Source organism: Melospiza melodia, chromosome 2 (genome assembly GCF_035770615.1).
Source record: "Melospiza melodia melodia isolate bMelMel2 chromosome 2, bMelMel2.pri, whole genome shotgun sequence".
In the NCBI taxonomy this organism is placed as follows: Eukaryota; Metazoa; Chordata; class Aves; order Passeriformes; family Passerellidae; genus Melospiza; species Melospiza melodia.
In genome coordinates this window covers 80,403,210-80,425,819 of record NC_086195.1, presented here as the reverse complement: position 1 = coordinate 80,425,819, position 22,610 = coordinate 80,403,210, and the positions used below count along the sequence as shown (strand labels likewise).

Genomic DNA, 22,610 nt, shown 5'->3' with positions numbered 1-22,610 from the left:
ACTGGCAGTTAAGATCAGCAATTCTTTCCAGAAAGTTTTTTTAAAAATGGAACATTTTATAACATTCCATGAATTCCAGCCTCATCCCTCTGTCTCTGCAGTTCTAGTTCCCCTTGGTCCTTGCATACCTGATGGCAAGTGTCACAGTTGTGTCTCAAGTACCTGGTGGACACAGAACAATCCCTGAGGAAGGGAGAGTGACCAGCCCAAGCCACCGTGGCCAGTACCAGCAGCACCCTCTCAACACAGCAGGAGTGTTCTCCAGGCTTTCAGAAGGCAATCACTGAAGCTATCTAGGTTATAGATAGCTGAAGCTAAACTAGGTTATCTGTAAATCACCACCACTGCACCTGGTAACTTGCTGTTTAAGCCCTGAAGAACAGAGGGTGGGCAGATGGTAGAGAGGCATGCAAAGAACTTCTCCAACAAAGCAGTAATAATAAAACATAGGCTGTTCCAGAGGACTACTTTTAATGTAGTATTTGTACACCACAGCAACATCTTATTTGTCACCCATGCTAATTACAGTGAAATACCATAACAGGTATGAGAGCAGCAGATCCCAGGGTAGTGCACAACATGTGCCAAATATGCTGTGTTACTCAACATGTCCACTTCTTTGTCACATTTAAGTGGTTTAAATGATCGCTGATGTATCTGTGCTCAGGAAACTTGGCTTGTTTCAGGCTTTTGAAAGCTTCCCACTTGGCACGTCTCTCTTCTGTGTTGTGTTTGTATTCCTGTTCCTGTGTCAGGTAAGGCTGGCTGAGCCAATATTCGTTCTCTGCTTCAATTTCCAACCTTCGGATCATTGCTTGCTTCATGGAAATGGTAACCTGTCTTGGTCGCCTGTACTTGCCAATCCACTGTTTTCCAGGAATTCTCTTCCGCAGTAATACTGTTGTTAAAAACATTTTGCCTTAAAACATAAACAGAAATATAAAATACTCATTACCTTAGCGAGAAAAATACAACTTTGACAAGAAAGATTAGAAGCTCTGCACTCACTCCACTACCTTTTAGCTGGCTGGTTTGAAGGTTCAGGCTCAGAGCCTGGTAACCATCACAAACAGCAGGCAGCACAAGGCCAAATACACTGGAAACTTCAGAAGCAGAAAAGGGGAATTACCATCTATGTAACTTAAGAATTTATTCAATTATTTTTACACTGCAATTAAAGCATACCCTCCCTAAATTATTCAAGAAAAATCCAGTCACAGATACTCAAGAGTGAAAGGTTCACTTCGCTCATGCCTTCTTCAAATAGTTGTCAAAACAGAGTATTTCCAGCTGTCTTCTCGATCCAAATCTGGCCTTTCCTCAGCATGAGGTTTTGGACTACAGTCTCTCCGTAAGCTTATTAGTATGTAATGCCCTAGTCTCGTACCCTGACCGAGGGAAATCTGTATCCTGAATTAGACCAAGTGGCGTAAGCCGAAAGCAACAACGGACCCTGCCACAGCACGCTGGGTGTAAGGCGCAGGAAAGGCCGAATGACGTTCAAACTTTACACAAACGCTCTTTGTTAAGCTGCTCATTAGTCCCACACCCGCTAATGCCCACGTTTCACGCTACACGGGATTTCATCAGCTTTAGGGAACCACAGAATACGCGGAGTTGGAAGGGACCCACAAGGATGACCGAGTCCAACTGGCCCTGCCCCCGACATCCCCAGGCACTACACCATGTGTCTCAGAGCTGTCCAAACCCTCCATGAACCCTGTCAGCCGTGACCAAGTCACTCACCCACGCGCCTCTAGCACGGCACAAACCAGCGCTGCCGCTAACAGAAGCCAACCCAACCCGTTCCCACGGTGCAGCTGTATGCCGGAGTCCCACTCTCTGGTCCGAACTGAAGCCAAGCCGCGGGGATCCGTGCGGGCACGGCTGCCCCAGTCCCCAGCTCCCCTCCCGGCCTCACTCACCGGGAAGCTCGGGCAGCGGCGGCCCCGCGGAGGAGCCAAGATGGCGGCGGGCGGGCGGGGAGCGCGGCTCTCGCGAGAGGCGGCGGCGGCGGGCGGGGCCCAGCGGCGCCAATGGGGCTCGCGCTGGCGGCAGTTTGAAGCCCCTCAGCGGCGCGCGCGGCCCGGCCCGGTTTGACTCGGGGCCGCCCCGCTCCCGCTTCCCCCGCCCGCAGCCATGGATGTGACCGCGGGCTTCTTCGGCAAGCTGCGGGAGCTGGCCGTCACGGTGGAGAAGGAGGTGAAGCAGCTGGAGCGGGCCATGCGCGGGGAGGACGCCGGTAAGAGCGGCCCGCGCGCAGGGCCTGAGGGGTTCCCAGCCGCTCCTCCTTGCGGGATTTGCGCTCCCGCCCGCCACTGCCCCCCATGCTCCTCTGGGAGCGCCTGTGGTGGGCCCGGAGGTCAGCCTGGGATTGGCTCGGCTGGGAATTTTTTGGGCTCCTCCTCGTCTCGTTGTGTCGCTGATCTCCATTGTGGGTGGGGGGCTGAGATTTTATCACGGAGGAAATCAATGTGAATGGGATGAAATAAGAAGCACGTTCTTGCTTTTTCTTCTTTTCGTGGATCAATATAGGAAAACTTTTGCAGGGCGTGTTCTCTCTCTGGACAGATAACTCAGGCTTCTAATTGTGTTTATCTCTGTGTTATGTCTTGTCACGTAGCGGGTGCCCTCCTTTACACTACTTGCATTAGCCTTGCTTTCAGTAAAAAAAAATTGCGTTGTGTAAGTGAGCAGTGCATCTGCCCACGTGCAAATACAATGGAAGAATTCAGTTTTCTGCTGAGATTTGTTTTTCACTGGTCTCTATATCACTTTTTTTCCGATTTCATCTAACCTCTTTAGGGATAAAATTTTAATACAAGTAATTCTTGACAGCCCGGGGACCCACTTGCTTTATCAGTATCTGTTATATACAGTATTAGCTGCAATATTAAGGTGAAAGCCTGGGCAGTTTCTCTGTGGAGTTTAACACGCTGTACAAAGAGCAGTTTTTTGCTGTGTGAAGTGCCTGACAGGAACTAGTTCTCTTTGGTTTTGTCTGTATTGACTCTCTCCAGGTTATGAGTCCAACATCTCTAATATTATAGAAGCACAGAATGGCTTGAGTTGCGATAAACCTTAAAGATCACCTCATTCCAGCCCCCTGCCATGGGCAGGAGCACCTTCCACTAGACCAAATTGCTCAGAGCCCTATCCAGCCTGAGCTTGGACACTTCCAGAGATTGGGCCTCCACAGCTTCTCTGGGCAACCTGTTCCAGAGCCTCATCATTCTCGCAGCAAAGAACTTCTAATATCTAATCTGAGTCTTCTCTCTCTTAGTTTGAATCCATTCCCCCTTGTCCTGTCACTACATGCCTTTGTAAAAAAAGTCCTTCTCATTCTTGTGAGCTCCCTTCAGGTACTGTAAGGCTGCAATTAGTTCATCCTGAAGAAGCCTCACTTTCAGGCTGAACAATCCCAATTCTCTCGCCCTTTCCTTGCAGGAGAGGGAAGGCTGAGAGATCCATCTCTCTGATCATCCTGATGTCCCTCCTCTGTACCAACTCCAGCAGGTCCCTGTCCTCCCTGTTTGGCTCTCTGGGCTGTGGGAGCACACTGACAGCTCATGGCCATTCACAGCTCAGTGTCAGTGAGTGCACATTGACAGCTCATCTGCTAGTGCAGGAAATTGTAGGATGTTAGTAGAAATGTAGAATGTTACTTTCATGCTAAAACACTAAGGCACCTCTTTTATTTCCTAAATTCTTTTATGTGAACATTCATCTCAGACTATGAAGATGAATCTCCGCTGGCAGTCCTGCATGACCTCCATGGAGAAATCAAGACTCAGAAGGTAACAACTTGCTTCCTTCTTGAGAAATGACATGTGTGTGCATGTTCCATAAACTTATGGTTCTGTTTTAGTCATTAAGCCACAATTCAACTTTGTTAGTCAGTAGTTATAACCCTTATATTTACTCACTTACATCTAAGTCCTTTTAATGGCCATGGATATTGGGGTAATGCCCAAAAACTTGTGGGTAACCCAAAGAAGGTTTAGCAATGTTTTAGTTTGCAGTCACTGCTGTCACTCAGGTAAGCAGGGAACAAAGGTTACAAGGAAGTTGGAGCAGTGCCAAGGTAGGAGGAGATTGATTCAGCAACAGCAGCTCCCAACAAAAGAGAAGCTTGCTTGTTTTCCATGACCAGCCTTTGGAATAAAATCAATCTTCACAGAAGTTTCAGTACCTTCAGCCATTCAGTTAAATTTGTGAATAATGTTGTCTATTTCTTATACAGAAGCCGAAAAAATGGGTTATAGAAATGAGCAATATAGAAATAATTGAGTGATCTAAAAGTATGATTTACCTTCTGCTCTGCACTTATTCTTTGTGTATATGGAGTAAGAGTCCAGACTAATTGCTGTTACCTCATATTTTTCTGGAGTAAAAGCAGATGATTCCCTGGCAAGGTTACCAATAAGCAGTTATCACACTCTGAATTGTCATCACAGTTACTTTTATAAGATTCCATACACTTGGGCTCTATGTATTCCTGGTATTCTGTAGGTATAAATACCTGATGGTTTTCAGGTATAGAAAAGACCTAAATTCGCTGCTTATCTTCATCTGAATTGCAGTTGAATACTTACTCTCAAAATGCTTCATGTGTACACTACTACCATGTGATGATTTGAAAACCAGTATTTCTTTGTTTCCCTCTCTGTCCCCAAAGCAAGATGTTAGTGCCAGTCTTGGTAAGATTTGCTCTGAAAAAAAAGCAGTTCATGAATTTATGAAGGCAAGTGAAATCTTGTTGCAAAGAAATGCAGCAGATCTTGGAAAAATAAGAGAGCTGTTCCAGAAATATGGCTACAAACCACATGTCAATGACTCTACAGGTAATGTTTCTTGTCAATACAGTATGTGAAGAAAAGTATCATTTTTATAAAATGTTTCTCTTCAGCTATGTGTATATTTCTATTAATTAGGAGATCAAGTACACCTATGTTATTTGCTTTATAATAATAGCCAGATGGTAGATTTTGTTGTGATTGGTGCTGTGAAAATAAACCAAAACACAAACACTTGGAATTAGATCTTCTGGCATGCCTTTAGGTTAGTGTATGTTGGATTTTGGGGTTTTTTCAGTAATAATTATATTCAGAAAACATGTTAGCAAGCATGTTTTGATAACCCAGAGACTTCTGCTGCTTGAGCTTCTCATGCATGAGGAACTATTGTAGATGCACCTCAGCTGGTTTGTATTCACATGTGATGGTTTTATTAACTTAAATCACCCTAGAGAAAATCTTAAAGTGCCTGTTTCACAGCACAAATGGGACAAGAATGCTCAGGAATTAGGTGGCATGTGACAAGCAGTAGCCCCTTGATCATTGGAGGGGAAGGAGGTCCTGAATCCACACAGAAAATGCGCATAGAACCGTCTGAAAAATCCAGATGTGCCAAATGAGTTAAAGTACTACACTTGTCAATACTGCACATACCCCTTTTGGTACCAAGGGCCCAATCAGGCTTCAGAAAGCTTTTGACATGGTCTTAACTTGCTCTGAGCACTATCCAGTCATTACACAAAACAAAATTATGGTTGTGAACCAAATTGATGTCCAAGTTAAGCTCCTATAGCTGTTTTACACAGATAGGGCAGAAAGCTCTGATTTTTTTATAGTGCCTTTCTTCCTATACTCTTTGCCTTTAAAGAAATCTCCAAACAGAGCTACAAGGTTAAATTATTTTTTAAGTTGTATTTTTAAGCTAAGTGTATCTGAAGAGATAATACCACTGCACACCAGAAGGTATATTACTTTAAATAGCCTCCCTCCCCCTGCCCACCTCACAGAATCAATTAAGTTGGAAAAGACCTCTGAATCATCAAGTTCAACCTGTGGCTGACCACCACCAAGTCAAGCAGGCCACGGCACTGAGTGCTATGTCCAGTCCTTCCTTAAACACCTCCAGGGACAGTGACTCCACCATTTCCCTGGGAAGTCATTCCAATGTCTAATTACCCTTTCTGTGAAAAAATTCTTGCTAACGTCCAACCTGAATCTTCCCTGCTGCAGCTTAAGACTGTGTCTTCTGGTCCCATCACTTGTTACCTGGCAGAAAAGGCCGACTCCCACCTGGCTGCCCCCTCCTGTCAGGCAGCTGCAGAGAGTGCTGAGGGCCCCCTGAGCCTCCTTTTCTCCAGGCTGAACACCCCCAGCTCCCTCAGCTGCCCCTCACAGCACTTGTGCTCCAGACCCTTCCCCATATTCATTGTCCTTTACTTACTACATCATGCAGAAATTGACAGACACTACTATTTGGTTACACTAGTATTTGGGTGTACTACCAATACTATTTGGGGTGTTTTGCTTTATCTAACTCCAAAAATGTACAAACTATGCATTAACGTATTTTTGCAGTAAACTATTGTTACTGAAAAAGCTGTCCCCTTTCACAAGTTTTTAGTTACTGCTTCATAACCTTTCCTCAACACAGTTTTTCTGAAGAATGAGCATTTTAGTACTGTATGCAGCCTTTGCTCTTTCCCCAAAAACCTTTTCATCTCCATTCAGGGAATAAAATACATTTATGTAAAAATCTTTGAATTTCATTTTCCCTGAAAATAATATTTACCAATAGAGTGAAACTCAGTAAATGTGTGACTTATAAATATAGCTTAGCCATATGAGTGTAGCTTCAGGTTCAGTACTTTAAAATGAAAGAAGGAATCTATTTTAAGTTAAAAAAAAATTGAATACTGGGGAAGTGTCACAATTTCTGACATAATTTTTTTTTAATTTCTTCCCTTAAAAAGAAGAGGAGGATGAAGCTAAGAGTGAATCAGCAATGTGTGCCCAGAATAAATGTGATGAAGTAAAAGCAAATGCAGTGCCTCGGCTCTGTGCTCCTGCAGAGGAGGCGGCACTGCCCAAAGACCCGCTGCACGTCCCGCAGCTCTCTGACTTCGGGCTCTCGCAGTACGCCTTCCCCCGGCCCTGGAGCGCCCTGAGGGCACAGCACAGCTCCAGTGCGCGTCAGCTAAAGGCCCAGAGTGACACTCCACTGAGAGTGCCAACGCCTCAGGCTCTGCCCAAAACACCCAAATGTAAGCTGAAGATGGATGACTACGAGTGTGTGACACCGAAGCTTGAGCACTTTGGCATTAGTGAACATACCATGTGTATGAATGAAGATTACACCATGTCACTTATTCAGAAAACTTCTCAGGCTATCAAAAAGTAAGTTGATAGAATTCAGATTATTTCTCTACTGAATCTTCTGCATTTTCTTCTTTCTGTACTAATTTCTTGTTCCTATTGCCCTTCTTTTGTCTTGAGGTGGGTGATTGTTATCTCTCAGCTGCTGGGTCCTGTGTCATTTAACTCCCTACACATCTTTTCACATGCCCATTGCAGTGCCAGATGCTGACATGAAATACATCTGCTGTGCTCCTTGCCTTGACTGCACCGTAAGAATCTTCCACACACAATGCATTTACAAGAGAAAAATACAATGTGATCTGTTTTCCTTAACCAAAGGTTTGAGCCTGGGCTTTCTGCCCAGATACTACACAGCCACTGTAAAGGTTGCAGAAGCTTTATTAATATAAACAGAAAACAGTTTGTAAAGCATTCAGTAAATTTTTAGAAGCACTGTATTGTCTCCAACATAAGCCCCACCTTACAGTTTGTTCCTTTTGCTCCAGTCTTCTGTTGAAAAGATTTCTCTACATTTTTACTGTTCTAATTATAAAGGAAAATAATTGCAGCAGTTAGGTCATGCACATAGTTAATAGGTCATGTTTTTATAGTTAGTTTTAGCAATATGTTCCATTTTAAATTTACCTAAATATTTGATATTTCGAGAAATTGTTTTGAAAACAAGGATCATATGCACAAAAGCCACTTTAAAAATTCTACTGGTTCTACTCCTTGTAAAAACTAAAAATCATATTATTTCAACTACCTCTATGACTTCAAAGACAAAACTGACTTGAAAAGTTACTTTTTTATTTAACCCAAAGTTTGAGATGTGTTCATCTAAGTAAAATATACTGCCTATACTGTTTATTGGGGTTGTGGGGTTGTTTTGCAGCTTAGACATTTTGTAGAGAAGATCTAAATCTGGTTATGTTATTTAAGATTTTTAAACATTTTAAATAACTTTCTTTAAAGACACAGATTTGTATGTAGGTTAGGTAAGTTTCCACTTTTTGCCTAGTATTCTCTTAACTGTATATGCCATTTTTTCACTAGAAAATCTTGGATACGAAAAAATAATTTTAAAAATTTCTGTTTCCAGTGTTATGGAATCAATATTAAATAGCTTGTCATTTTGAAATCACTAAATTTTATTTTAAAATAATTTTGGGATCTCTCCCTCTAAATAATTATGTAATTACTAAAATTACTTGAAAGCTCTATAGTATTTGATTAAGATAAACAATTTTATTTATACTTAAAAATTCAATTTAAAATCTTTTCCTGTTCACAAGACCCTTATTAGTTTAAAAGCAGAAAATATTTCCTCTTGTTCTATATAATTTCATAGTCATCAGGCAATTCAAAATAAAACCCCTAACACAGAATTGTTCATCTGTGGCATCTGTTGTACCCTGGACATCTGGTTTAGGTTTGGTTTTTTCTTAATGCCTTAGACTGAAACCTCAGTATATTTGATCATTTGTGGCTGGACTGAACATTTGCATACCAGAAATTGCAGTAGAATCACACATGAAAAAAATCTATAAACAATTCTTATTTGAGAAAACTATTTTCTTACTTGCTTATTCATAAATTAATACTAGAAAAGTGACTAGGTTGGCAATATTCCTTTAATTGTGGCTTCTTCATACTTGAGAGCTAACTGGGGATTTGGTTTTCAGGTTTGTTAAAAGAGGAGATGATAATGGAGAGAATTTGCCAGAAATGACCATCAAGCAAATCATGGTTACTCCTGCATCAAAATCAAGTAAGAGAGCTGAGAATGGTAAGTAAAAAAATCTGTTAAATTAATATACATACGCATTTTTACAGAATGCATGTGCAAGTGTATTGTAAACACATTGATTAACTTTAATTGTTCTTCTGGTTAAATATGTTTAATTCAAGGCAGGTCATTCTAAGAGTAGTAATGTCCCAAAAATGTTGGTGGCTTCTATGGGAAAGTTTCTTACTTCCTATAAATTGTTTCTCATTCTTGTACTCCTATCCAATTAGAATTGCGCAGAGGAATTTATAATTTGGTAATTGCAGCTTATCCATGTTTGAAATAAAAATACTATTTTGCTAACTTAGCTTTTTTTTCCTGAGAATACCTATTGGATCTGTTTAAAGATAGGAAAGAAAGGGGCTAGCAAGACAGTAATTTAAGACTGTCAAAATTAATGCTAAAACTTCTTTGAGAGGAGAAATAGGTTATTTTAAAAATCTTGAGACCAACATGGTGACATGTTGGTAAATGAGAAGGTAAAGCAATGCTGATTTAAGTTGGGCTTTTTCAGTTATATTCTGTAGTGGGACTAGAATGACTACTTTGCATTACCTGCCTTTAAGAAATACTGTAATTTGGATGGATCAAGCAAAATATCAACTAAAAGGATACACTTGTTTTAGAAAATGAAACTGGAACTGGTAGTTATATATAGGTGTGTGTGTGTGTGTACATACATATTTTTAATTTTATTTCACTCACCCTTGATAGCAGCAGCTGACTGGATGGCTTCTCCTATGGTATTTGTGTTCTGTACTCCTGATGTGAAGGACTCTTCCAAAAGAAATAATACAGTATTATCAAGGTCACCAGAGACCAAGGAACTGCCTCTTCCCAGTCATGCAGCAACACCACAGTGTCCAGATTTTCAAACAAGATGGCTAAAAGCAGAAGCTAAGGTAGTAAATAGCAGTTATGTACATTTTCACACACTTTGCCATAAGCAGATTTTAAAATGTCAGTTTGGGGTTCTTTTCCAATACTATTTTTTCTTATGTCACTATAAAAGTTCTTTCTAATAGTAATTATGTAAGAACATTTATATACTTTACCTAACATAAGTAAACTAACTGAAGGTGTTTAATACTTCTTTTGCAGCAGCAGGTAACACCAGGGGCAAAGCTTGAGTCAGTGACAAAGAATGAAGCAAAAGATGCACCATACAAAGAAGAAAGAATTCCTTTTGCTGCAAGCTCTCATGAGTATCTTAAACATAGTGAGGACCCTTCCCCTCCCAAACTGGAACACTATGACCATTTACTCAATACTCCTCCACCTCCAGAAATAACAAGGATACCAGATAATGTTCTAAAGGTTAGCTAATATGCTTTTTTCCCTAACAAATTTTAATATCAAAATACTAGAATTGAAAGGGCCTAGTTCTATCTATAATCTATCTGGTTTGAGTTCTTCGGTAATTCTTTTTATTCCTGTTTAATGTTTCCTATAGATGCTTTCCCAATATAATCATAAGGTAGACTCTTTTAAAGCCAAGAAAATTGAGACCAAGGCAGGAAATACTGCAAGATATGAAAGTGGTTCCAGGGATTACAGCAACAAAGAGAACAGGTATGATTGCACTTCACAAATTTGGTTAAGTAATTTAATTTGTAGGAGGTACAAAGAGGCACTAATGCACTTAGAAATTCACATAGTTGCTTGCTATTTGACTATCAAAACAGCTCTTGTTTCTCTGACTAAATAACTGGGGTTTTGGCATGGTATATAACTGCCTGTTTGTAAAGAACAAATATTATAGCTGGTGGTGTGTTTGGATCCTCCCAAATAAAAAAAAAAAAAAAGGCAGATTTTTACTGTAGGTTTATCTGTAGGAATACTTTGCTTTGTGGCAACGAAAGCACCAGTGAATTCTTTCTGGATAAACTTAGGCAATAAAACAAAAGAATTTGGTGAAAAGTATCTAAGTGAGAATTGATTTCAAACTTGTTTTGGTAAAGGCAAAATACTTGAAATGAAAAGCTACAATATGTATGAGTAATCTTAGAACAACTGAGTTACAGTTTTATAAAGAACACCATCAGTTTGAATATAAGGAAGGTTTTATCACAACTTTATCAAAGCGTACATATTCCTGATTCAATGTAATATAATGCTTGTTGATTATCTGTTAAACGTAGAGTCTGTAAAGATTATTTAAATAGGAGGTACAAGGAACATGTAAGGAACAACCCAGAGTGACACTGATAGAAGTTGATATCTTACTATTGTTGGGAGTTGGAATCAATCTGAGTAATCTCACTTTAGATGACCCTTCATTTTTTGTTGTCAAGACAAAAAAGACACGTTTTCAATATTTCTGTCTTCTGCTAATTCAAAATATGATTTAAATAAGCTCATTAACATGTCTGGGTATATTTTTAGAGGATATCGTGGAGTTTTCAAGACAAACATGTGAAATGAAACTGAAGACCGTGTTGAAACTTTCACATTCATGGATCTTATCACCAAATCATAACAAGTTCAAAAAGCAAAAGGAAACACTGGTGGGAAGAAAGAGCCATACAGAGAACAGGCTTTTTTAATGGAGAACAATTCTTTATCCATGATGTGGATGTACTTGTTTGAACTAACAGCTTGTGCTTAATACTCTATTGACATTATTGGCAAAATGAGGGGTTGTAAATATATTGCACTTCAAAGAAGAATGGAGATCCATGTACAAGGTGGTGCTTCAGTTGTTTGTTGTGTGGGATTGCATTTGCAGTAGGCTGTAGAGAGTGCAGTTAGACTGTAATAAAAGGAAAGTCCAGTATATTGCTCTCAAAAGTGGATATCTCTGGCTGTTCCAGTGACTCTGCATCCTTTCAGGGCTGAAGTCTGGTGCTTCAACAGTATTTGATATCTTCAACAGAAACAAGTAAATTTGTTTTGTATTGGAAGAGTAATTCCTGCTTGACTGTTTAAAGCAGTTCTGTGCTTTTAGTCCTTTCTGCAGTGCTAAGATGTATCTGACACATCCCTGCACCAGACTGACTGTTACCTCTCTGGCAGACAGGCATTTCCCATGCAGCTTCTTCCTTTATGCATCAACATAGTATCAGGTGCTATGCATCTGGTTTCTTTGTAGCTCTGGAAGGTGACTCCGGCTCTACTGTGAATCCTTTGAAATGTGCAATTGTTACTGGTTATGTGTATCTTAAGCTGCTTGGAAGAATTTGGTGGCAGGCCTGTAGGTGATTGCTTCCTCTCCTGCTGCTGCCGTGTGTATTCTCTTCAGTGCTGGTATCACTTCTAAATGTGCACATCTAACCCTGTAGTAGCTGACCAAGCTGAAGTTCTCAGAGCTGTTTGGAACTCTTTTGGTAGTCATAGGAATTAGGATTTTTTTTCTACCAGCACTTTTATTGTTTTCCACCAGAAAAACCCAGCTCCATATCCTTGTTAGGAGCCAGTTTGCTGTTTCCAGTGTCAGCTGTTCCTCTAAGTGACTCCAGGACTGTTCTTACTATTTGTCTTCCATTTGATGACTGAAATTCTGTCATTTATGTGAGGGCAAACATGCAACACATGAGAAGGGAGAGACTATCACAGGAGATGGGGATAAGTGGATGTTTTTCTGAACTCAGCTTCACATTTTTTTTAAGTCTTCATGATATGCAAATGTCTAGAGAAGCCCACAAGTATTTCTTCATTTGTTTAGACAGCAAGCCAGATAGCCTTTTAACATTAAATGGAACAAGCAGCACTACTACAGGCCTTGCTGTATTCCCCCTGCCTTCAACTAATGAAACTCACAAAAGGGCTTAGAGAAGTCTTTTCCCTAAACTTGAGAACAACTCAGCACTCCACTGTGCTTTCCTCCATTAGGGAAGTGTGGAGCTGTACCTTGCAGTGCTGGGTTTCTCACTGCAAGGCACTTGCATAATTTTGCTTGCCTATTAAAATTTTCTGCTACACATTATTAACTAATAATTATCTTCAATATAATAATTGAAATCTTAGAGTCTTCTGGTCTACTCAAGCTGTTGTGACATGATACAGGGATGAGACGTTTTGGAATAAAGAAATGAAGTCATATGCATCAGTTTTGTTTTTCTTGCCTTCAGTATTACTCCAATATATGTAATATTGTTGTTTGTATTTGTATTTTTTTTTATAGGCAAAGCATGGCTCTGAGATAGTTTTTGTTTTGCGGCCATGATTTTATCTAATTTTAGTTTTTTGTACTTCACCTTTGAAACTTTTAGGTTTCAGGATGTCCTAAACAGTACTTTGAGTAATGGGAAATGACAGCAGTGAAAGTGTAAGCACTGGAATAGGCTGCCTAGAGAAGCAGTGGAGTCTCCTCCTGTGGAAACAGTGAAAACCCACGTGGATGCAATCCTGCTGTAGCATGGGGGGTGTGACAGGTGGGTGTGTGGCTGTCTGATATACTGGAACAGCCAAGGCTGCAGCCATGGGGCTGGAGGAGGGTAAAACTCCTCTTAGGCCAGTGTTGCTGCTGGAGAAAGGCTCATCCAGCTGCACTGTGAAGTTAACAACTTCAAAGTGGGAATGACGCAAAATAAATTTTACAAGTTGGTTTGTTGTGGGGTGAATCTCTTTAACAGCATTGGCCTGTAAGGTTGGATAAACAGTAGCTATGTAAGTAGCAAACAGAGTGGGTCTGTGAGAGACAGCCATCACCTGAAACAAGCAAAGGTGCCAGAGTACAGTTTTGTGTTGTGCTTTATTTAGTTTAACTGGGCGCTGCTTCCACTAGAGGCTGTTTCACCGTTCCCTTGCACAGAATTTAAGGGTTGTACGGTTTTACAATAGATTTCTTCATTTGCCAAGACACAGAAAGGCTAATTATTTTTGTCTTCTCATCTTGTTTGTCCTTCCCAACAGTAATCTCAAGCTCAGATTTTGCCTTTTGCCCATGTGAGTGCTGGATTAGATGTAAGGGAAGGGTGAGAAGGGAGATCACATCTAGCAGTGCCTGCTCTCAGAAAAGATTGAACCCAGCACAAAATTGCTCTTCAGTATTCAAAAACATCTGGGAAGTACCAAAAAAAAATCATAGCCTTTTCCTTCATTTGCTCTAGTTCTTAGTATTTTTTCTTTTTCTTTTTTTAAAGTATATCAAATGTGTCAGCTAACAGAAGCTTCTCCCCTTAATCCCATTTGTTGTGAAAGGAGCATCTTTCTTATCTGGGAAATACTTTGCCTGAGGTTGAACACAATTATAGTTCTCTCCGTGAAATGAAACTTCCCAGATGGTTGTCAAAGGGATAATTGACAAGGATTACTTCTAGTGATTCCCAATGTGCTTTTATTGTAGATTTTATTAACCACTGGAACAATAATTGGAGTCCAGGCTTCCTTTTTTTTTTTTTTTTAACGTACCCTGGCTTCTTTAAATTTCCTGTAAAATGTCACATTTGCTTTGTTCTCACTTGTCACTATTCAAATGTTCCAGCACCCATGGTGGTTGCATGTGCTCCATCAACAGCTGTAGCTGGTATTGGATCTACCTTCTTTTTTGGGAGTACCTTGTTGTTCCCCATGGGACAATAATACAGATACTGTGATGTTTATAAGGAGTAAAGACAATATCCAGTGGCCACACTATGGAATCACATGTGTGTTAGTCCACTGGAGCACAATTTTCTGCCAGGAAGACATTGGCTCATGCTGCCTATATCAACTTAAACGTAAAACCTTATGCTTCTCTTACACTAATACCTACTTTTACAAAGGGGCAGTTGACATCATAGCAGGAGCTGACCAGATCCAGCAATTTCTTTGAACCTGTCTTGCCTAAATTAAGTTGAAGAGTTTTTAAAAAAAGTAGCACAAATGTGTCTGCATGGGAAAAGGTCCATGGAATAAGATGCTCTGTCACACAGGCATTTATCCTGAGGAGGGGCCAAGGAAAGCAGAGTTTGCAGAATACCCAGCAGGAAGGTGTTCAGATGCTTCCATAATTTTTGGCATATTGTATTCTTGGCTTAAAGCCCTGGGGTTACATTCTCTAATGATTGCTTATGAAATTATTGTAAACCAATCGAGAGCCTTCTGCATGTTCCCACCTTTCCTCCCCCAGCTGCAGGTCCCACACCATAGGTTGTTGGTTGCATCACAGCAGTTGTGACTGCAGGGAAATCCATTCCTGCTTGCCCAACCACCAGGAGCTAATTACCATTTTCCAGGATTAAATTGTTCAGGGACTGTGCATTGACCCAAATCACTGCCTGCCTGCAAAGGCATTGATGGTTGTTGAGGCATGAGAAGGGAAAGGACAGGCGTGGGAGCCAGGATGTCCTCCTTCCCTGGCTGGGTGAATCCTGTCTGTCCAGCTGCTTTGGTAAGGTTGCCTAAGGCTGTTCCTCCATAATTGTGAGACTGGAAATACCCCACAGAGGGTCCCAAACAAACACCCCAGGCCCTCTGAAGCCAGCCCTTAGGCAGTTAAGACCTTGCCCCAGTGTGCCAGCCAGGCACCTCCTCACCACTGCCAGGTGTTTGTGGCCAGGTGCACAACACCACATGGCTGTTTTGCAAGGCATATTCCTCAAGGGGAACTGATACTCTTGTTTTTAACCCATCTGAGTTGCACAAAGTCCAGACACGAGGGCTTAGACATCAGCAGATAATTGGATTGTTTTGGTTTTGGCAGGTTGAACCTTATCTGTTGCATTACTTATAGTGCTGTTCTTTGAATACTACCCTAGCTGTCATCATTTACCTGCTCTGACACAACAGGATTTCAGAGACCTCCTCATTTTTCCTGCCTTCCATTGCAAAAGTGAGAACTTGCTGATAATGCTTAATGTGTTCCTGCTGCATCCCAGTGTTTCTGCTTTTGACCAGAGCTGTACAGTAAAATTTAATTCTCCACAACTGCTCCAGTCAGATAGCAAACACAGAGGGAGGACTATGTTTGGTGCTGCCCAGGTTATTAAAAAAATGTGTGAGATGTCCTCACTCTTTAAATTAAGGAGGGAATTAACCTCCACACCAGGACCTCTCCCAAAAGTGTTGCAGAACTTACATCAGGCTTGTGCTGCCACTTCAGGAAGGAAGCTGGCTTTCTGATGCTGTAGCCCCTGTTTGTGGACATACGTACATATGTGTGTATACACACTTGTATGTGCCTGCACTGGAGGGGTGATGAAATCAGAAGGTGACTGTGAAAACTTAATTAAGGCCTGAGCATGTGGAAAAGAATCTTTTTTCCTCCCCATGATAACTGAAAGCCTGGCTAATGATCAACAGTTGCATCAGTATTTATGTAAGGTGTGACAAGGTTGATGGTGTGGGGATTTTTGGGGAGGAAGAAAAAGTAGTATTTTTGATATACCTTCTTTTCTGTTTATTAGATTGAAAAAAACCATTGGTTTAGGTGCACAAAATGAGGAGGGAAAAGTAGAACTAAGAGCCAAGTTTGTTTGGGGAAGCACAGCAGAGAGTCCTTCATGACAAGCCAAACCTAGACAGGCAGGAAAGACACACCAGAAGGGACACAGGAAGAGGAAGAAGTCCCATCTCTGGGAGCAGAGCAGCTTTCAGTGGTGGTACTGAGGGTAAAAAAGAAATTAAGGGAAGTTACCCTGGTTCTGTAGCTGGATCTATATGACTGTGCTGCACCCCCCAGGCAGGATGTGGAATGCTTCTGGCCCTGCCAGGGAGCACAGCTCACCAGGCTTGCTGCTGCAGCCAGAGGCCAGGGAGCAGAGGCTGGAGACTTGCAGGAATGATCTGGATGTTTGTCCCTGGTAAGAGGCAAAGCAAAAAACGGCCCTCTGAGAAAGGACAGGGAGAAGGGGAGGCCTGGAGAGACACCAGGGAGGTGGGGGTAGGTGTGGCATTCCTGGCAGGGCATGGGCAGGAGGCAAGAGTTGTCTGGGCTGCTGGGCAGGGAAAGGATTACCTCTGAGAAGTGTCAAAGTCAAGAAACCTTTTCTGGAGAGCTGTCATCCTAGTTCTTTGCCTCACTCAGCTGAGAGACAACAGGCTTTGGAGGAGTGGTTGCTATTGACACTGCAGATATATAAGCTATGTCTCTTAGGCCTTTAAGGATCCCAGGAAAAAAAAGGAAAGCCCCTTATCCAGCTGCCTTCATGAGGGGCAAAAATTCCTCATCAAATTACTGCCTGCAAAGCAAATCCTCTGGATTGACAAATTTGGATGCAGTGCTGTCTACACCACTTCCTGAGCCTACGGACTGTTCACTGATGATGACCACGTTCCAATTTCCCCAAACCACAGTGCTCTACATATTTTGCTCTGATATCACTCCTCAACTTTTACAGCAGCATTCAGAGACAAACTCAAACCAGTTACTGGGACTGAATGCCCTCCTGTGCACAAGGAGCTCAGCTGGCGACAGCTTTCACTTCCCTTTCATCTCTTGCCACATCTGGATGGTTGAACACTGGTGCTGTCTGCATACACAGCTGCTGCCATCAGCTTGGATTGCCAGCTGATATATATTGATGTAGGAAGCCCCTAACCTGCATAACATTCTTCTCTCAAGTGTCTTTTCCCATAAGAATAAGCTCTGCACATCCACATTACCTTTCTGTGTTTTGTGAGCAAGAGATCCAAGAGATGTTTATCCTGAAACAGCTGGGGAAGAGATCAGCTGACATTTATACATTCATGGCAGTCAAGGAAAGGTAAACTCCTCAACCAAACAAGCTGAATGAAGTATTTGCTACTGAAGGCAGTTCTGCACTTTCATTTCCTGGTGATTTTGCTTCATGGGCCACCACATAAAAAGCCAGTTGATGTTCTTTTTCTCTGCCAGCTGGGCAGGAACCAGCATTCCCTGGCCATGTCTCCCATTCCAGCAGCAAAGTCAAGTCGCTTCCCAGAGCAGCTGAGTCACAGACACAGGCTCCATTGCTGCTGTTGCCTTTTATAGTGACTACATTTAAGAATTATCCTTAAATGCAATTAAAGCAAAAACCAGGACACAAAACTGAGGAAATGCCCATATTCCTGTGTACCTCTAATGGCAGGTCTGTCCTTCCCTTTGGTGGGAGCTTTGCAATTCTGTAATTATATGCTGGTTACTCACGGCATGCATTTTGCAGGACAAATGATGCCCTGGGGCAACCTTAGCCCCTGAGCCACTCAGCAGTGGCCTTTGCTTTTCTCTGTCCAGGTCTGTCAAGTGTCCCAAACATGAGCAAGCTTGTCCCTGCTAACACAAGTCCCTGAGCTGTTCCAACACGAGGGTTTCTCACAACATCAGTATTTGGAGCACCACTGCCTCACACCAGAGGTGACTGCACCACAAAAAAACATCCCGTCCATGCCAGCTCTGGCAACAATAAATCAGCTCCACTGCCACTTCCAGGCTCAGTCCTTAATAAGCAGCATTTATAAGTGTCTTCTCTTGAGCTCTCTTTAAAAAAAGGTGAGGAGCACATTACAGTCTTGGGGGAGAAGTGACTCGGATGTAGGTGACTCTGCCAATGACAGACATTCATGAAGGCTGAAATTGCAGCTCCCTAACAGAACGCAGAGAAGGGGGACAGAAGAGGGTTAAGCCAAGGGCAGAACTCCCTCAGGCTATACTGAACCAAGGGACTCATGAGAGGGAAAAAAACAAAGCTATATAGATCCCAGTTCATGACACAAAGCACACCTTGTCCTCAGCAGACAGGAACATTTACTGCAGTCCTAGCCTCTGCTCAGGCCTTAGGCAAGGAAGGTGGAGATTCTAATGAGTTACTGCTTCTACTCCTGCCCTTGCCTTGCTCTTAGCACAAAGGGGCTCAAGGCATGAAAACCAAGCACCTGGTCCTGCCCAGACCAGCTGGATGCTCCCAGTCAGCCAAGGACAGCTGGACCCTGCTGGAAGACCAGAGGTACCTGCACATCTCAGCCTCTCTCCCTGCAGTGACAGAGGGAGTCAAACACTGAACACCACTTTGCTGAGACACAGGTCACCCCTTCTTCACCCTGCTCTTTAAGGCACCAGGCAACACCACACACCAATCTTCCAGCTGCCTCATGGACAACTAAGACCTGAGCAATCCCCTCCTCTATTTTCAGATTCTACACTGCTCAACACTCCCCAGCATCATTAGTAGCTTCTAACACAGAGCAGCCTTGAGCATTGATACACCACTAAACAGTCAAAGGATTAACATCAATTTTTATTCCAAACAAGACAGAACTTCAGAACACCTGTAATCCTCCTGGTCATATTTCATGAAATTCTTTAGAACACTGGACACACTAATCTACTACTCAAACTATAACAATCAGGGATAGGATGATGGCACTGCTGAAGGGGTTTCTTCTAAACAAACTAAAAGTTAATGTTTAAAAGTTAAATTTCTTCTACAATGCTCAGCTATGTCTTCAGGTGCTTAGCAACAAAAGCAAAAAAATAAGCCTGCTTTAGAACAGCAAGTAGGAGTAAACAGAACACATAATCATACAAAGAGAAGCAAGACTCTAGTAAGGTCTCATGCGGCTTGATGGGGGTGGTGCACGATTCGGAGGAGTAATTGCTATATCCAAGTAGTCTCCTATCTGGAATTTCTGAGACTGCAATGTCATGGAATCATCTGTGCCCTTCCTGCCCGACATGGTGCTGCCGATCTCCTTCACCCTGTGAGGGGCAGAGGAAAGGCAAGTTAGTTATCAGGGGCCAATCTCTCCAGATGTCCAAACAGGAACTGCACTGGCTCCTAACTCCCTTCCCATGCCATTCCCTGCACTGCACAAACGTGAATGTGTACTCAGAACACTGGGGTGTTCTGCAATCCTGGGTGCACCAACTGCTCTGTCTGACAGCACAGATTAAATACTAGTGAGAACCCCTTACCCCCTGCCATACAGACAATGCACAAGACCCCGCCAGATTCCAAAGCAGGGTACATCCACTGGCTGCTGACAAAGCTTAGCTCATGCCATTCTGGAAGAGAAACACCTGCTACAAGATCACTGCTGTAACTCAGGAACAAAGCATTATCTCAAGGTGGAGGGCCGTGTTCCAGCTGCCAATACAAACCAAAGCCTTCAGGCATACAGGCTCATAGTCTCAGGAACACATTAACAGGGATGGTGACCAAGCACAATTTAGAGGTTGTAGCAGTCATCATAGAGAGCTTCAGAAGTTTGGTATGCAGGTTCTGAACTTTAAATCAGTGTTAATGAAGGATAATTTACTGTTCTGGTGCCCAAAGTATTCTATTAACTCAGAGAAGAAATGCCATTTACCTATAGCCAGGCCTCTTGAGATCTGTAAAAACAATTGCAAAGTTGAAATGTGTGCCCTTCTTCCGTGCTTCTGGGTAAACTTCTTTCACCAAGCTGGTCAGCTCCTTCAGAGTTGCATCCATCCTAGATTAAACAAAAAACCCAAAGCGCTTCATACTCACAAAGAAACGGAAAAAAAAAGCTTCCCAAAATATTTAACATAGAATCAATACATTGCTACAACCTAACCATATGTTTCTTTACCTTGGCATTTCCTCTGTCCACAGTTATTGACTGTAACACCTGGGAGAATTCACCACTTGCAGCACACTGGAGGCAACATGCTCTAGTGCAAATGTGTCTGATTCTCTGTGATTTTCAGATTAATCTCTTCATCTCTGTATACATTTCAACATCTGCATCTCCAGGTCTCTCTGAAGAGTTACCATTTAAGCAGCAGGAGCCTTTTTATTTTTAAATACATTCATACAAGCCACAGTGTAAGAGTTTCCTCACCTAAGCTGAGATCTGTATTAAAGTAACATTACTAACTATTAGAGGAAATGTAAGAAAAGCAGAAAAATAAAATAGCTTTCCGTTTCTGCCCTAGCAGGCAGCACTCCTTTACCCAGCCTTCAACCAGAGCAGGGCTAAAGCTCATGTCTAGAATTTCAAGAACAAAAGTACTCAGTCACTGCAAGAGAAGTGTCTCCAATTATACAGAGCTTCAGGCAACCAAGGAGCAGTGTGTTGACAGACAATGCCCATTCTGACTTCTGCAGATGGGAAACAACTCAGACACCACCAATAGCCTGGACAGAGTCCATAAATCCCACTTAGAAGTAAATTAGAACTGTATGCTTTGGTAGCCACAAAAATGGATTTATTCAACCACACAACGCATGAGTTAAAACTCTGGCAAACATCATGAAGGGTTTAAAAAGCAGCATAATTCCTTTTCAAAGGCATTCTTCAAAATATTACAAACAAAACCTAACATGTTTCCAATGGAGACTAAGGCCGTTCTCCAAAATAAATCTGACAATGATAAAAAGCAGCCCTCTGGTAAGGCACTGGTACCTTACCACGCAAAAAGAAAACTCATTACTCCGCTCTCAGAAGGGTCTGAGTTAAACCAACAAACCATTCACACAACATTTCAAGCCTTCTGCGACAGCTGCTTTTACTGGATAAACGGGACGGTTGGAACAATACATACGCATTAAAGGAGAACCTCTGCATCGAGTAGCTGTGTTGCGATAACCACCGCCACAGCACAAGCCACGGATTCCATGCAGCAGTAATTGGGCACTTGAGCTGCACTAAGTCTCGGCGGCTGAGGGCTCGCCGCTGCACAGAGCTGCGCTTCGGGAGATGCCCCCTCTCATCTGCCAGGGCACAGCCAGAACCGCTCCACACCGGCGGCGGCCAAAACTCCCCGGAGTTTTCCGACCGGAGCCGGCACAACTCCCTCAGGCGCCGGGGGCCCCGCGGCACGGCCAGGCGCAGAGGCGCCGTCACTCACCAGGTGTAGATCTGCAGCTCGCTGGAGGGCACGTTGCCGCGGGAGAACTCGTCCATGCGGTGGTGCCGCCCATTGTTGGTGGTGAAAACGCGCAGCAGCAGCGGGCACGTCTGCGGGGCGGGGGTGAGAATGAGCGAGGGGATGGGAGCGAGGAGCCGCAGGGGAGGGGATCAGGATCAGGGGAGGGGATCGGGATTAGGAGCCGTTTGCCACGCCCTCCCCACCCTCCGCGGAGGCCTCACGCCGTCACTAGACGCTCGCCACTCCCCCCAACCCGCTGTCCGCGCTGGAGCGGCCGGTGAAGCGGCGCGGCACCAGCACCCCGCACTCCGGGCACCTTCTCGCGGTCGATCGGCTTCTCCGGCTCCTTCTTGATCTCCTCCTGCGTCACCCGCGACTCCACCGCCATCTTGCCGCTCCGCTCCCGGATGTCGCGCCGCGCGCCGCCCATCTCGCGAGAGCAGGGGCGGGGGCGGCCCCGGCGGGGCTCCTCCCCCGGGCGTGAGGCACCGCCCTGCCCTCAGGGAGCCGCGGGTCTCCCATAGAGATAAAGTACGCAGTCCGCCGCTGGAAGTAGCGGCAGGGTGAAATAAGCTAGCGGGAAATCTATTTAGAATCTAGCGTCCCTTAATATTACATTCAGGGAAAGGTCAAATGCATGCGCTTCCCGCTTACGGTTCCCCCCCCCCCCCCCCCACAAGTGAAATCTTCCATTAGGTTAAAATTGAGTCTGTGGTTTGTGTCTTACAAAACAAGCAGGAATATATAATATCTATAAAAGAATACAAAATATGTGGTTTTGTGATAGCTTTTTTAAAATGTCTAGAGTTGCTTGTTACTCATAGCAGCAGGTGCAGAGGGGCTCAGTTGTTTTCACAGGATTTACAGTTGGATTGTTTCCTCTGAATTTATTTCTCGTTTTGAGAGTAAAACAAAGTTTCTCTGTAAAATTAAGCAGAAGCGTGCTTGCAGGTGC

The 22,610-nt window shown here is 43.1% G+C and overlaps 3 protein-coding genes across 4 annotated transcripts; 1 reads left to right on the top strand and 2 right to left on the bottom strand.

Annotated features, from left to right (window-relative positions):
- Positions 1–454: 454 nt before the first annotated feature.
- Positions 455–1,977, bottom strand: MRPL57 (mitochondrial ribosomal protein L57). Of its 2 annotated transcripts, none has more exons than XM_063149027.1 (2): positions 1,926–1,977; positions 455–919 (listed from the first exon to the last, which is right to left on the bottom strand). In XM_063149027.1, exon 2 carries the CDS (start codon positions 912–914, stop codon positions 603–605), a length of 312 nt encoding a protein of 103 aa, XP_063005097.1. In that variant the 5' UTR covers positions 915–919; positions 1,926–1,977; the 3' UTR covers positions 455–602. The 2 variants fall into 2 exon arrangements, with proteins under 2 accessions (XP_063005097.1, XP_063005098.1); XM_063149028.1 differs by lacking the exon at positions 1,926–1,977 and adding an exon at positions 1,747–1,853.
- A 162-nt stretch (positions 1,978–2,139) lies between these two features.
- SKA3 (spindle and kinetochore associated complex subunit 3) lies at positions 2,140–12,976 on the top strand. The gene is made up of 9 exons (XM_063149024.1): positions 2,140–2,242; positions 3,733–3,797; positions 4,679–4,844; positions 6,767–7,190; positions 8,837–8,940; positions 9,655–9,842; positions 10,042–10,257; positions 10,394–10,512; positions 11,326–12,976. The coding sequence occupies exons 1-9, from the start codon at positions 2,140–2,142 to the stop codon at positions 11,357–11,359; spliced, it is 1,419 nt and encodes a 472-aa protein (XP_063005094.1). The 3' UTR covers positions 11,360–12,976.
- Positions 12,977–19,040: 6,064 nt separating this feature from the next.
- Positions 19,041–22,085, bottom strand: SAP18 (Sin3A associated protein 18). The gene is made up of 4 exons (XM_063149023.1): positions 21,972–22,085; positions 21,635–21,744; positions 20,131–20,253; positions 19,041–19,519 (listed from the first exon to the last, which is right to left on the bottom strand). Exons 1-4 carry the CDS (start codon positions 22,083–22,085, stop codon positions 19,363–19,365), a joined length of 504 nt encoding a protein of 167 aa, XP_063005093.1. The 3' UTR covers positions 19,041–19,362.
- Positions 22,086–22,610: the final 525 nt, after the last annotated feature.

Bases quoted from the DNA above. Each gene is read 5' to 3' on its own strand.
- MRPL57 (XM_063149027.1), bottom strand. From the start codon at position 914: ATGTTTTTAACAACAGTATTACTGCGGAAGAGAATTCCTGGAAAACAG.
- SKA3 (XM_063149024.1), top strand. From the start codon at position 2,140: ATGGATGTGACCGCGGGCTTCTTCGGCAAGCTGCGGGAGCTGGCCGTC. The intron at 3,798-4,678 runs GTAACAACTTGC...CTGTCCCCAAAG, and splicing joins GAGAAATCAAGACTCAGAAG to CAAGATGTTAGTGCCAGTCT. The intron at 9,843-10,041 runs GTAGTAAATAGC...CTTCTTTTGCAG, and splicing joins GGCTAAAAGCAGAAGCTAAG to CAGCAGGTAACACCAGGGGC.
- SAP18 (XM_063149023.1), bottom strand. From the start codon at position 22,085: ATGGGCGGCGCGCGGCGCGACATCCGGGAGCGGAGCGGCAAGATGGCG. The intron at 20,254-21,634 runs GTGAGTGACGGC...TGTTTAATCTAG, and splicing joins GAGCTGCAGATCTACACCTG to GATGGATGCAACTCTGAAGG. The intron at 19,520-20,130 runs GTAAATGGCATT...TGCCCCTCACAG, and splicing joins CTCAAGAGGCCTGGCTATAG to GGTGAAGGAGATCGGCAGCA.